General features: G+C 38.4%; 1 protein-coding gene across 3 annotated transcripts in view; it reads right to left on the minus strand.

Moving 5' to 3' along the window:
- PDE3A (phosphodiesterase 3A) overlaps positions 1-13,782 on the minus strand; it is a 325,528-nt gene that overhangs the window by 39,469 nt on the left and 272,277 nt on the right. For all 3 annotated transcript variants that reach the window (XM_058743490.1, XM_058743489.1, XM_058743491.1), the window contains 2 exons: positions 6,477-6,696; positions 2,674-2,759 (listed from right to left, as the gene is read on the minus strand). In XM_058743490.1, coding sequence (XP_058599473.1) covers positions 2,674-2,759; positions 6,477-6,696 — 306 coding nt within the window. The remainder of the gene's footprint in view (positions 1-2,673; positions 2,760-6,476; positions 6,697-13,782) is intronic.

Here is a 13,782-nt window from a genome sequence, read left to right on the forward strand (position 1 = left end):
AGAACAAGGTGGTGTCTGTGGGACATGGCACAGTAGCATGTGCTGAAGGACTGGGGACATCTTGTGTGTCCAATCTCCATAGGAAGCTGTGGCTTTCCTCCTTAGATGCCTCCTTCCACTGTCTCCCATTTCAATCAGCACTAAACTATGCTAACCAGAGGCCCAATCAGGTAAGGTGTAGAGTCTGTAGAACATGCTTCTGGGGCAAAGACCTCGAAAGAACGTTCTCATGGCTGAACAAGTGCCTGAATGAAGTTTACTGTGTGAGTGGCCATGTTCTGGACAGCACCGAAAGCACCTTATTTGTACTAACGCCTTTAAACCTACACAATCCTGAGGCGGGTTTTACAGCACATCACTGCATTACTCATATCCTTACTTTGCAGAAAGGAAATGGAGGCACAGAAGGGATAAGTAAATGGCTTAAGGCACACAGCTGGTAAATTTTGCCGCATGACTTTGAACCCATGAAATCTGACCCAACGTCCTCTATTCTTTACTTTTGATAAAGCCTAGCTTTTTTTTTTTTCTTTTATGGTTATTGCTAAGATCCCTATGGAATCTTTGCTTTCTCCTAAGTCACAAATATATCTTCCTCTGTTTTCTTTCAGAACCTTTATTGTTTTAGCTTTTACATTTAGGTCTATGCTCCACCTCAGGACCATGTTTCATATGGTGTGCAGTAGGGGGTGAAATTCATTTTTTTCCAACCCTCTTGGAATGCTCTGGCATCTCTGTTGAAAATTCAGTGATGGTGTAGACACGGGTCTAATTTGGGGCTTTCTGATCTATTCCATTTGACCTATTTGCTGATCCTTATTCCTGCACCACACTATCTTGATTACTATAGTTTAAGTCTTGAAGTCAGGTAAAGTATTTCCTCTTTGTTCTCCCTTCTCAGATGTGGATATTCTAGTATTGTTGTATGCCGTCATACCTTTATTATCTAATTTTTCTGAAGTTGTTAGCGAATAATGGCTTTTGTTAGGTAGACTATTGCAATCAGGGGTATCTTATAAGACTTTTCCAAGGACCTGTCTTTCTTCCATCTTTCTCATGAAGTTTGTTCTATGTTAGAATGAGACGCAGCATGAAAATACAATCGACAAGTTTCAATCTCAGAATTTGTAGAAAAAATGAAGAACTCTCAAAGGCCATAGCTCTACATGAGGCCACAAAGGAGATAAGAAACTACTACCCATATTCTATCAGACTCAGTAGAGTCAAAGAATATCAGGGACATAAGGAGGGGATATTCTGAGTCTTCAGAATGCTACAATATCACAGAGAATTCTCCTTTTGAATTTTTCTTGCCTGTGTCCCTTGACATATCTGCTGAAGCAGATAATCACGAACCATTCTTGCATACCTTTATCACCCTAAACTCTGTAGTTCAGAGAAGCCATTTTTTTCCTACCATGTAGATCTTCAGCGCTAACAAAAGCAAGTCCCTAGATCTGCATCAATAAAAATAAAGTAATAATTACTGTAGTGATGGCAGCAAACGGTGGGTCACTGTTTACATTACTTACAGTGACCTAGATACTATTAAGTATTTTACTTGATTTTTTAAATTGAAGTATAGTTGACATAAAATATTGTATTAGTGTCAGGTATAAAAAATAGTGATTCAATAATTATATACATTATGCAGTGCTTACCATAAGTGTAGTTACTGTACAGTTATGATATTAGTGACAATATTCCCTTTGCTCTACCTTTCATGCTCATGACTTATTTATTTTATAACTGGAAGTGTGCACCTCGTAATTCCCTTCACCTATTTTGTCCATCCCCTTACTCTATTCCATTCTGGCAATAACATTTTTTCCCTGTAGTTATGAGTTTGTTTCTGTTTGTTTGGTTTTCAGTTTCCACATATAAATGAAATCATGTGTTATTTGTCTTTCTCTGACTTATTTCACTTAGCATAATAGCCTCTAGGTCTACCCATGTTGTCACAAATGGCAAGATTTCATTATGTTTTTATGGCTGAGTAATATTCTGTCATGTGTTAGGTTGCTTCCATACCTTGGCTGTTGTAAATAATGCTGCAGTAAACATAGGAGTGCATATATCTTTTCAAATTAGTGTTTCCATTACATGTTTTAAGTAATTTAATTCTCACAACAATCCTGTCTGGTATGTACTGTTATCATCCACATCCACAGATGAAGGAATTGAGTCACAGAGATTACAATATAAACTAGTAGACAGTCAAATAAAGGTAAAACCAGCCTTGAATGCCTGTGTTCTTTTAACCTCTCCATGACATTGCCTCAAGAAAAAGCCATTTTTACAAGCTTATAGTGATTCTCAGCCTGTAATGGAGATCTCCAGAGAGTTCCCTAAAAGGGATGACCCTTCAGTGTCCAAGATAATATGACATTTCTATATAGTTCTACACATTATATAAAATGACTTCTAGTTTTAAAAATACATACATTTGTGTATAGATATTGAAAACCATTTTGGATAGCTTTGCATCAAAATTTTATCCACGATTAGCTCTTAGGTAGTAGGACTATGGATGATTTTGTCATGTTTGGATGACTTCACTATCTTTTTAAATTGTTATCTAAAAAATCAGAAATATGTTACCTTTTTGATCAGAGGAAAAAAAAAAGTTAAGTGATTTCCATTTTAAGCAAAAGAATCCAAACAAAGAATTACCCGTTCTGCTTGGTGTCCGAATGGTGGCACTGCTTCTCTCCAGGGGCACAGCAGCAGGGGTCCCTTGGGGATATGGCCTGCCACAGCTGAGAAATATTGGAACAGCTGTAAGTATATTCTTTCTTTTCAAAAAGTCACAGGCATACACCGTCTATGTACACATGAAGGGCAATAATAATCAAATCTTTCTACCTTCCACTTATTTGATAGAAAACCTCATTTTGCTTTATATACAGATGCTGATATGCTGATATACTGTTTTCTTTTTTGTGAGAATGTCAGCAATACAAATGATCAGAAACTCCACTCAACGCTCATCTTCCTCTATAGTCTAGACCATAGTTGAGGTGAAACTACTGGCAAAATTGTTACGTTATTTAGAGAATCCTGGGATTGTCTGCTACCTATTTATAATAATGATTTTGGAGGTGCTGATGCACATTTAGTTAAAAAATATGTTTCCCAGTGGAATCCCTTTGTATCTGCTTAAAAGCCTCATTATTAGATTTATTTCTGTGGATTAAGAGACATTTTATGCCCAAGGAGCCCTTTAAGAAAAGACTGCATATGTGAAAATAGAATGCTAGTATGTTAACTTTTTGTCACAAAATAAAAATTAATTTTTTTTAATACTGATCGGTCACTGTTAAGGCCCTAAGGAAATGAAGAAAGTAGAGATACATTTTGATGAAGAGTGAATGTAAAACTGACTAGCACAGAACACTAGTTGAGAAAAACAGGCCAAAGGGGTATGTTGTGAGTAACCTAGAAAAATGAAAATACTTGAGAGACTGGGCTCTTTAACAGAGGACTTTGGAGAATGTAGGGCACTTATTTTGTCAACACTTTTGACTGTTTCATAAATTAAAAAGCAACCCCACAAATGGTTGGGCAAGTTTCTTCTCTCACTTATCTTGTTTAGAAACTCCATGGTTAGATTTTAATTCTGCCTTTTGCTTATGGGTTCTTTTCTTCTGCCTAATACTACAAATGGTCTCGGACGGTTTTGTTTGTTATTTAACCACAGATTATTCACTCTAAAAGGAAAAGAAATGAAATGGTTCATAATTTAATATATTAAATGTCTCATCACTTTTCTTTTCCCTGAATTGTGCTTAGATATGTGTTATAGAGATAAGCATTTTTCTAGGTAGAGAATATTTTCATCCTAAGTAAATTTATTTTCAAGCCTTAAACGTAAGTGGAAAAGCATCACATGTGAAATATTTCTAATTATGAAATCCTATCACTTTGATTTAGGGAATCAAAAGAAAATGACTGGACCAAAGTGGGGGAAAAAACAGACACAAATGATGGGCTTACATTCTTGGGTGACACTTGGTAGATGCTGGGTTTATTAGTTTTAAGAATTTTCATTGTAAGATAATACTTAAAAGGAACACTTAAATTAGTAGTCCAAATATACTACCTCTTATGCCAAAAAAATGGCTTGTTGCGTAGACATTACAGCAGCCAAAAGACGGATTCAATGCCAAACCCTTCGAGTTCAGCAGGGGAAACCACAATAATTAGTCGTGTGTTTCTGGAGCTCTCTGTGCCTACATGGGTGGTTGCCTTGAAGGCAATAATAGAACATGGTTTGAATTACAGATTTATAAAGCCCAAACAAATAAAAGACACACTACTGGATTTATAAACATTACTGAAAAAGCAGGCAGTGAAATTGTCTTGTTTTTCTCCAAAACCTCTTTTATAAAAATCCCATTAACATTCTTCCTGCTAAATTCACAAAAAAATAGACTGTGATGAGAAGAGCTGTGTGAGTGGTAGATCAGAACATCTCTGCTTTCTTTAGGCAACTTATTTCCCACAAGTCTGAAGCCCGCAGTGGGAGAGTCTCCCTAGAAATGCTGGAAGCAGATGTCCTTGATGGTGATTACTCCACTGAGCTTTGTCTTGGCTTAGGATGCATACCACAAAAACATGTTTCTTAAGGATGTTCCATCAAACACTAGCTCCATGGGAAATTACTGTGTGTTCACCTAAAGAAACTGGTTATGTGGTCAGATATATTTAGGAAATGCTAGATGAGACAAAAATCAAGAGGTTTCTTTTTGCAGGACTTCTCAGAGCTTTTAATAAAGTGATGTGTGTTGTGAATCACTGAGGGAAATATACATGATAGTCTGTTTTACCACAGATCATGCTTTGTGTGTGGGGAGGTGGGGGGAAAGATGGGATTAATATTCCACATAAATTATTTCATTAAAAAAGCTGTCATAGAGAGGGTAACAGAGTAACTTTTGTTTTTTTTTTTTTTAATTTTTTTTTTAAACGTTTTTTTTTTTTTTTTTTTTTTTTTAATTTATTTTTGGGACAGAGAGAGACAGAGCATGAACGGGGGAGGGGCAGAGAGAGAGGGAGACACAGAATCGGAAACAGGCTCCAGGCTCCGAGCCATCAGCCCAGAGCCTGACGCGGGGCTCGAACTCACGGACCGCGAGATCGTGACCTGGCTGAAGTCGGACGTTTAACCGACTGCGCCACCCAGGCGCCCCCAGAGTAACTTTTGGATGGTAAAATAACTTTTTACTCTGACCCTGGACCAGGAAACTAACAAAAATGATTTCCCTTTAAAAATATTTGTAAAGAGAAAAGAATATAGTTTTTGAATAAATGATCAGAAAATGAAACGTGTGAAGCTTAAATCTGGGTCTGTGAACCACCAGGTGATAGTAAACTATCAATATGTGAGTCATTTATGCAAATGGTTATCCTCAGTAACCTTAGAAAAGAAATAACACTCTCATGATTATACTTAGTTTAAAAACACTCAACTCTTGTAGTTAAAAGAATACTGTAATGCTTTAAAACCAGTTCTTCAAGTTGAAGCTATTCTAGAGAACAATAATATTACCATATCAGTAAGAGGAGGTATTTCCTTCTCAGGACAATGTTGGCAAAATAACTACTCTCACCATGCTAGGCCTTTTTTTTTTTTTTTTTTTTTTTTTTTTTTTTTATCCTCTGTGACAAGACATGACTTCTTATTTCTAGTTCTATTTAAAAATGATAGAGCAATACAAACCGATTGCTTAATTGCATTCAGAGACCCATTTGGTCCAACTGTAACGTGTCATGTGTTATTTGCATATTTTCAAAGTGGGAATTGCATGCTTAAGATAAAATACCCTTAAAATCAATATAAAATCCTCCCTGGACATAAAACTATTCCAACACATGGGGCGTCTGGATGCCTCGGATGGGCGTCCGACTTCAGCTCAGGTCGTGATCTCACGGTTCATGGGTTCGAGCCCTGTGTTGGGTTCTGTGCTGGCAGCTCGGAGCCTGGAGCCTGCTTCAGATTCTGTGTCTCCCTCTCTCTACCCCTCCCCCACTCACACACACACACACACACACACACACACACACACACTCTCTCTCTCTCTCTCTCTCTCTCAAAAATCAATAAACATTAAAAAAATTAAAAAAAATTCCAACACAACATCCTATTATACTAAATGACTTGATACAATTTTTTACTTACAGGTTTTATTCATTCTTCATCAGTAAGCAGAGGAAATATACAACTAATTATTTTATATCATCTCCAAAGTTTAGCTGTATGGACTGTATGGACTCTAAGCTTTGTATTAACAGACAACCACAAAAAAAAATTAAGTTTCTATTCAACATAAAATACATTATCTTCTACTTTTCCTGTCCATTGCTTTGTCAAACCTCCACATAGCTATGTGGACTGCAGGTAAGTGTTCCTAAGAAGAAAACTAGTATTCGTTTTCTGATGAGTTAAAGTCTAGTTAACAGGATAAAATCCTTACCTGCTACATATAACAGGTGGAGGGAGGATCTGAGGAGATAGGTCAGGGGCACTCTGAGTATAAGTTAATGCCCTGTGAGAACTTAGGCCCTGTTTGGCAGCTGTGTTGGCAGATTCTGGAAACTGCACTGCAGAAATTTTGCTGACTGGGCTGCTGGCGGGGGTCCCTTGGGGAGGTGAGGAACAGGGCGACGAAAGAGGTGAAATTTTAGCTAGGGCACCTAGAAAGACAAAGATTTATTAAACCACTAAATAAATTTTTTGGAAATTAGAAACCGCAGCTCTTACGCTTCACCTTAGACCCCCTCTCACTCCATCAGGACTACATGAGCACTCAGGCCATGGGGCTTGCCCTCTCTGCACACCACCATCTGGAGACAAGGTGTACAGTGGGGTGTCTCCATGGCACGAAATGGGAAGAATGGATCATCATGAAAAGATCAGTGGCACTGTTGGCAAGTTGAGCTAAAGCCTTGGTGTCCTGGAGTAACTTCAGAACAGAAGGATATTATTTTCTCCTCCCATCTTTGTTTCTTCTTGTCATTCTGACATAATAATTAAAATTTCCTCGTGTGTTTGCCTTCTCTAAGGTTGAGAAATTTTTAGCAGTAACAGGATCTGCTATTGTTTTAAACATTAACTTATCTGGAGCAGAGTTTGGCAGGTATCCGATGCTTAAAATTCGTAAATAAAGAAGATATATTTTTGAGAGGCAATTAACTTTATTAACCATCAACATTTTTAGTGAACCTACGTTATTGGTGTGAGACAGAACTCTGATCAGAATAGTATCTGAAGAAAACATTTAAAAATGTAATATGATCCATTTCAGATGAAACAAAAGGGCTAAAGCCTAAATTGTAAGTGTTGATATCTGTGCCAAAGTGCGTTTACTCTTGATTGTGAAAACTGTACAGAAAACTGGCTTAGATTTCAAAGTGCTGACACTTGAGTACAGGGACGAGATCTTTTGAAGTTCCATTCTTCCAAACACAGAGAAGGCAGCCTGCACTGAAAACTGAAGAGAGAACTATCTTCTGAACAGCCATCTGCTTACTGTTTTCCAGCATTTTATGGCTGAACAACCTACTGTAAGGCAAATGAAATGAAATCTTGAGTTGTTTTCTATTTCTCACCACTCAAGGGAAACACACAACAGGCAGCTCTCACATCATTGACTAATATGTGTGGGGAACTCGCGGCTGGCTTAGTTTGCTTCCAACGTCCAGTTCTCTCAAAAGTTTGATATATTACACCCGAGGATTTTTGGGTCCATTGAAAGTAATATTAAGCTTGCTGAAAGGCTTTTGTAATTTTCACATCTCTTGTTGGCATCATTATTTCTTTTGTTTTGTTATACCAGAGGAGAAATTGTGCTCTTCCTTTGATAAATGTGGAATCTGGGAGCCCCTCCTATCCTCCTACTCCTTTCAAATATTTCTGTTGTTGCTTTTTTTTTAAGTTCATTTATTTATTTTCGAGAGAAAGAGAGAGCACAAATGGGGGAGAAGCCAAGAGAGAGGGAGACGGTGAGAATCCCAAGCAGGTACCATGCTGTCAGTGCAGAGCTGGACTCGGGGCAAGATCCCACAAACCGTGAGATCATGACCTGAGCCAAAATCAAGAGTGACATGCTTAACCCCTTAACCGACTGAGCGACCCAGGCACCTCTCTATTGTTGATACTTAATCACTTGCCTTCATAGGTAAAGAAATCATTCAGACTCAGGTTAAATAACCTTCCCATGGTCACAGTACTAATGAACAGGAGAATATGGAGTGAGTGCAGCTGTTCTTAGTAAAATGTGGTTTTAGCCCATACTTCTATCAGAGGCTGTCTGAGGAGGAAGAAGAATCCATGATCTGCTAGACAGCATCTGTACTGCACTTAACAACAACACGCCTAAGGGTTTTTATACTGACATCTATGTCTTTGGAAAAGATTTAGCTATTTTACCAAAGACACTGACAAACCTACACAACATATAATCTCCTAAACAAACAAAACAAAAACTTCACTTAAGTCTTAGAGTTTCCAAACAAATCTATCATTGTGTGCAACAAGTGGGTTATAGGTGTCCTGTGAAGTACTAGGGCTGTAAATTTTTTTAAATAAGATTTTTTTTTGTAGCTTTCAGAATAAATTTAATTTTTAATATTATTTCTAATATTTTCTAATGATATTGTATTATATTTTTATAAAACAAAGGAAATAAAATTTTCACCAAGCTCTAAATCCTTTCCCCTTTCTCCACTGCTGTCTGTGGAACACTACTGTATTCACATGTTGTATCACATATAACACATCATATATACAGATCATACATCATATGCTCTGATGTAAAAAGGTTGGAAACAGCTAGTTTAATTTAGACTATCTGTTAGAATATGGCCACCTTCAGATAATCTTAGAAAAGCAGGGTAAACATAAGGAGCAGGATGGAGGTATGACGTTGTATAAAGAAAGTGTCTACACAGAGAAATTGTGTGTCCTGTTCCAGAGACTAAGGATGCAGTAGCCAACAACAACAACAACAAAATCCCAGCTCTTGTGGAGCTTCCACTCTCTTGGAAGAGACAGAACCTTAAAAAAAAAAAAAAAAAGAAAAGAGGTGGAAGAGGTGGGGAAAGGAAGAGAAAAGAAAAAGAAGAAGGAGAGGAGGAGGAGGGATTAAAAGAAAAGAAACTCCAGGAGTTTTAAGTGATATAGAGAAAAATTATGCAGAGAACATAGAACAAAGAACAGAAATTCAGAAATGTTCTAGGGGTAAAATTTGAACAGAGGCCTGGTGCAGTAAGGAAGACATTTAGACAGTACTGGGGGAAGCATGTTTCAGAAAGAGGGCCCTACCTGGGAGAAGTCAAAAGGTCAGTTGGGAGGTCAGTGTGGAAAGAAAGCACCTTAGCAAAGGGGAAGGAGGAGCAGGGGACAGGGAACATGTTCAGAGAATCTGCCAGGCAAGGCTGTAGAGGGCTGATAGGCCAAGGCAAGATTTTAACTGCTATATTTTGGGAAAAAAAAAAAAAAGACTTCTGACAGGCACTGCTTTAGGCAATTCTTTAATTATTTTGATAGTTAATTGCGAGTTTTTGAGTTTTCCACCACTTTTTTTTTAATCAAGTCAATGGGAGTAGTGCCATATGTGTCTTAATACAACATATTTTCTAAGGGAAATTTATGAGAAGAGTGATCTTTTTCATTGCAAATTCTTTATAGCTGCCAGCTGAGATTCTCAGAGAAATGCAATTCCCTCTTAAATACAAATTTAACAATCCACTCAATGATTAGAGTTCTTGGAACTCAAGGATTGACTAAATTTAAACAAACAGCAGACCTTAAGACTCCAAACTTACTGCCTGGGATGAAATTTAAAATAAACCTTGTAAGAGAGGAAAAGCACGTTGCTTCTGTAGTACTGTTAGTCTACGTATTTTGAACACTTCTGACAGTACAAGCCCTGGCAACAACCATGAAAAGAGGGATATTTGCCTTCAGTCACAAAGATGGCAACATAGGATGCTCCCAACTTAGCTCTCCCTCGCAAGAACAACCAACAACTACTCAACAAAAAACACCACTGAGAGAGTCCTAGAACGTGGGGGTGAGGCTGAAGCACTCCCTCTGCACCACAGAGATCAAGACAGACTGCATTAGAAGGGTAAGAAAAGAAGCTACAGGATGACCACCACGCTGCTCTAACCCCAGCAAGCACAATAATGCACAAAGTCTCCCCTGAGATTCTGGTTCCTCCTGCAGGAAAAGACAACCCAAGTGGATAACGAGCACCCTTCCCAGAATTGTAGGTTGCTCTGTGGGAGTCCCTATTCTGATCTGTACCATGGTGACTGCAGGGGAATCTGTGAGGCTCAACCACTGGGAATCGGACTGTGATATATAAGGGGGGTAGGGGTTTGCAACAACTAGGACGTGGATCTTGGCAGATCAAGTTCATACAAGCAATGCCCAAATAGTAATCTTGACCAGCAGCTTTGCTCAGCTGCAGAACCAAGCTGGGGGCACACACAGATCAGTGAACTTGGTGGGTGCAGATGTGCCTGATTCAGATTCTTAAGCAAGGAGTTTTGTCAGCTCTAAAGCCCAGTATGTCCATAGTCTCCCCCACTGTGGGGAGTGTCTTCCAGCCCCATCTGATCAAAAGGATTGGTGACAATTCCCAGAGGCAGTGAGGTCCGGTGGCACTTGAGCCAAGAGGTGCAAGGGCAGTGTGGAATACCCCGAGAGCAAAGCCAGTGCTGGGTGTGGAGTGTTCCCATGCTATGCACAGGCAGGGAGATTCATTTATAGCTAAGCCTGAGGGTGACTCCTAGCCACTCTCAACCTGAGAGCCTGTTTGGGAAACTGAAAATAGCTGGAATGACACCTCCCCCTCCTGCCCTGAGACAGCCCTACTCACTGTAGAGAGTGTCTTATCCCCAGCTGACCAACTCTTGGAAGTTGTGTGGTCCAGCATCACTGGAGCTGACACATGGGCAGGGAGAACAGACAGCTTTCAGAACAAAGCCAGTGGCCCTGCTTGGTCAGGGAACATGAGATGTGGTACAGCTTGAGTTAAGACAACAAAGAGCTTTGTAGGCTTTAGAGCTGCTTCTCCTGCTGTGCCCAAGCAGAGAGTCTAAGTTTTTACTCCTACTCGTTGCTAAATACAACCTATAGCCTGTCTGACCAGGGGTCTAAATAGAGCACAAGGGAAGCTGCATAACCCATCAGTAGCCTTACATACAGTGGCACTTGAACAGAGAGCACAGCCTGTGGGTTCCCCCATCTGCAGAGCAAAACTGATGACCTTACCTAACCAGAGCATTCAATGTACACTCTGGCCTGATTCATGTCCCCAAACAACAAGCTGCATAGGTCCTGGGTCCCTGCTAGGGTCCCTGTCATAGTCTCACTATTACTGTATATAATAGCAGTCCTGACCATCTACTAAGCCTGACCAGAGAATCAATGCATTGTGGAGCCCATACTACAGCCTTATTTAGGTAGGGGACCAAGCCAACAGTCCTATCCAATTATTATCAGCCAGTGGCACACTCCCTCATTCCCAACCTCAGAGCTTGAACAGTTGTTTCACTCCAAAATAGACCACAATAGCAGGTCCTACCTGCCCAAAGACATTACCAGGAGACAACCCAGAAACAAACTGAGCTGACTGGTGAAAAGTGTCTCTGTAGAACAAACCTGCAAAGTCTGGAAAAGAAGCTCAGTTACCCAAATGCATAGATACCAACCTAAGAAATCAAGGATCACAAAAATGTCAGATAAATATGACACCACTAACATAAACTAATAAAGCTCCAATAACTAATCCTAAAGAAATGAAGATCTATGAACTGTTTGACAAAGAATTCAGACTACCCCTCTTAAAGAAGTATAGTAAATTACAAGAAAACAGACAACTAGACAAAATTAGGAAAGCAATGCAAACAAAAAGAGAAGTCTGACAAGGAAATAGCAACCATCAAAACAAACCCAAAACCAAATGACAAAAACCAAACAGAAATCCAAATTTGAAAGATAGAATAACTGAACTGAAGAACTTAATAGAGAGTTTCAAAAGTACATTTGACCATGAAGAAGAAAGAATCAATGATCAGGAGAGTAGAACATTGCAAATTACAGTCAGAGGACCAAAAGGAAAAGAGAATGAAAAAGAGTGAAAAATGCCTATGGGGATTATGGGGATACAATGAAAGGAAATGATATTTGTGTTACGGGAATTCTAGAATAAGAAAGGAAACAGAAGGGACAGAAAGTATATTTAAAGCACCAATGGCTGGAAACTTCCCAAATCTGGGGAAAGAGATGGTCATCCAGATCCATGAGGTCCCGAAGACCCCTAAAAAGTTCAACCAAAATAGGGCTACACCAAGACAAATTACAATCAAAGTATCAAAAGTCAAAGACAAAGAATTTTAAGAACAGCAAGAGAAAAGAGAGTTTGTATATATAAGAGAACTCCCATAAGATGATGGGCAGATTTTTCAACAGCACTTTTCAGGACAGGATAAAATGGGATGATATATTTGGAATACTGAAAGAAAATAACTGTCAACCAAGAATTCTATACCTGATGAAGTTCTCCTTCAGAAACAAAGGAGGGATTAAAGACTCCCAAACAGACAAAAGCTGGGGGACTTCATTACCATCAGACCTGCTTTGTAAGAAATGCTAAGTACATCTTGACTGGAAGTAAAAGAATGGTAATTAACTTCATAAAAAGGTAGTGTAAATCTCACTGATAATGACAAATATAAACTCATAGATTCTGCAATATGGTGACAGTAGAGCATAATTCACTTACAGCTCTTCTTTAAAAGTTAAAAAAATGTAAAAATAATAACTACAATAATCTGTTATTAGTTATGCAACATAAATTACGTGTAAATTATAATAGCAATATAATAATCTTAGATATGAGAGGGAGAAGAACTCGAAGTGTAAAGTTTATGGATTATATTGAAGCTAAATTGTTATCAGTTTAAAATACCACATTTTAGGGGGAACCTTGGGTGCCTCAGTCAGTTAAGTGTCCGACTCTAGGCTTCAGCTCAGGTCATGATCTCACCCTGCGTGGGGCTCTGTGCTGATGGCACAGAGCCTGCTTGGGATTCTCTCTCTCCTTCTCTCTCTGTCCCCTGCCTCAAAATAAATAAATAAACTTAAAAAATAATAAAATAAAAATAAAACATGGCATTTTAAGTTTAAGATACTGTATGTGTCATGGTAACCACAAGGGAAAAGCCTTTAATAATTACACAAAAAAATATGCTGAAGAAATGAAAGCATACAGATATCAAAAGACATTAAAATATAAACAGCAGGCAAGGAAAAAATAAACAGACCTACAGAATAGCCAGAAAACAATTAACAAAATGACAATAGTAAGTCCCTACCTATCAGTAAATACTTTAAATGGAAACAGATTAAGTTTTCCAATTAAAAGATACAGAATGGCCAACTGGTGAAAAAAACATGATTCAACAACACATTGCTTTAAAGATACTCACTTTAACCTTAAAGGCACAGTAGACTGAGAGGGAAGGAAAAAGACATTTCAAGAAAATGGGTAACCCAGAAAAAACAGAGTAGCAATACTTTTTTCAGACAAAATAGACTTTGAACTAAAAATGGTAAAAACAAAGAACATTATTTATAATGTTACAGCATTATTTATAATGTTACAGCATATGTCTTTACAGCAAGAAGACATAACAATTATAAAACATTTATGCAACCAACATTGGAGCACCTAAATACATAAAGCAAAAACTAACAGAGCTACAAGA

The sequence above is a fragment of the Neofelis nebulosa genome, chromosome 8, assembly GCF_028018385.1.
Source record: "Neofelis nebulosa isolate mNeoNeb1 chromosome 8, mNeoNeb1.pri, whole genome shotgun sequence".
In the NCBI taxonomy this organism is placed as follows: Eukaryota; Metazoa; Chordata; class Mammalia; order Carnivora; family Felidae; genus Neofelis; species Neofelis nebulosa.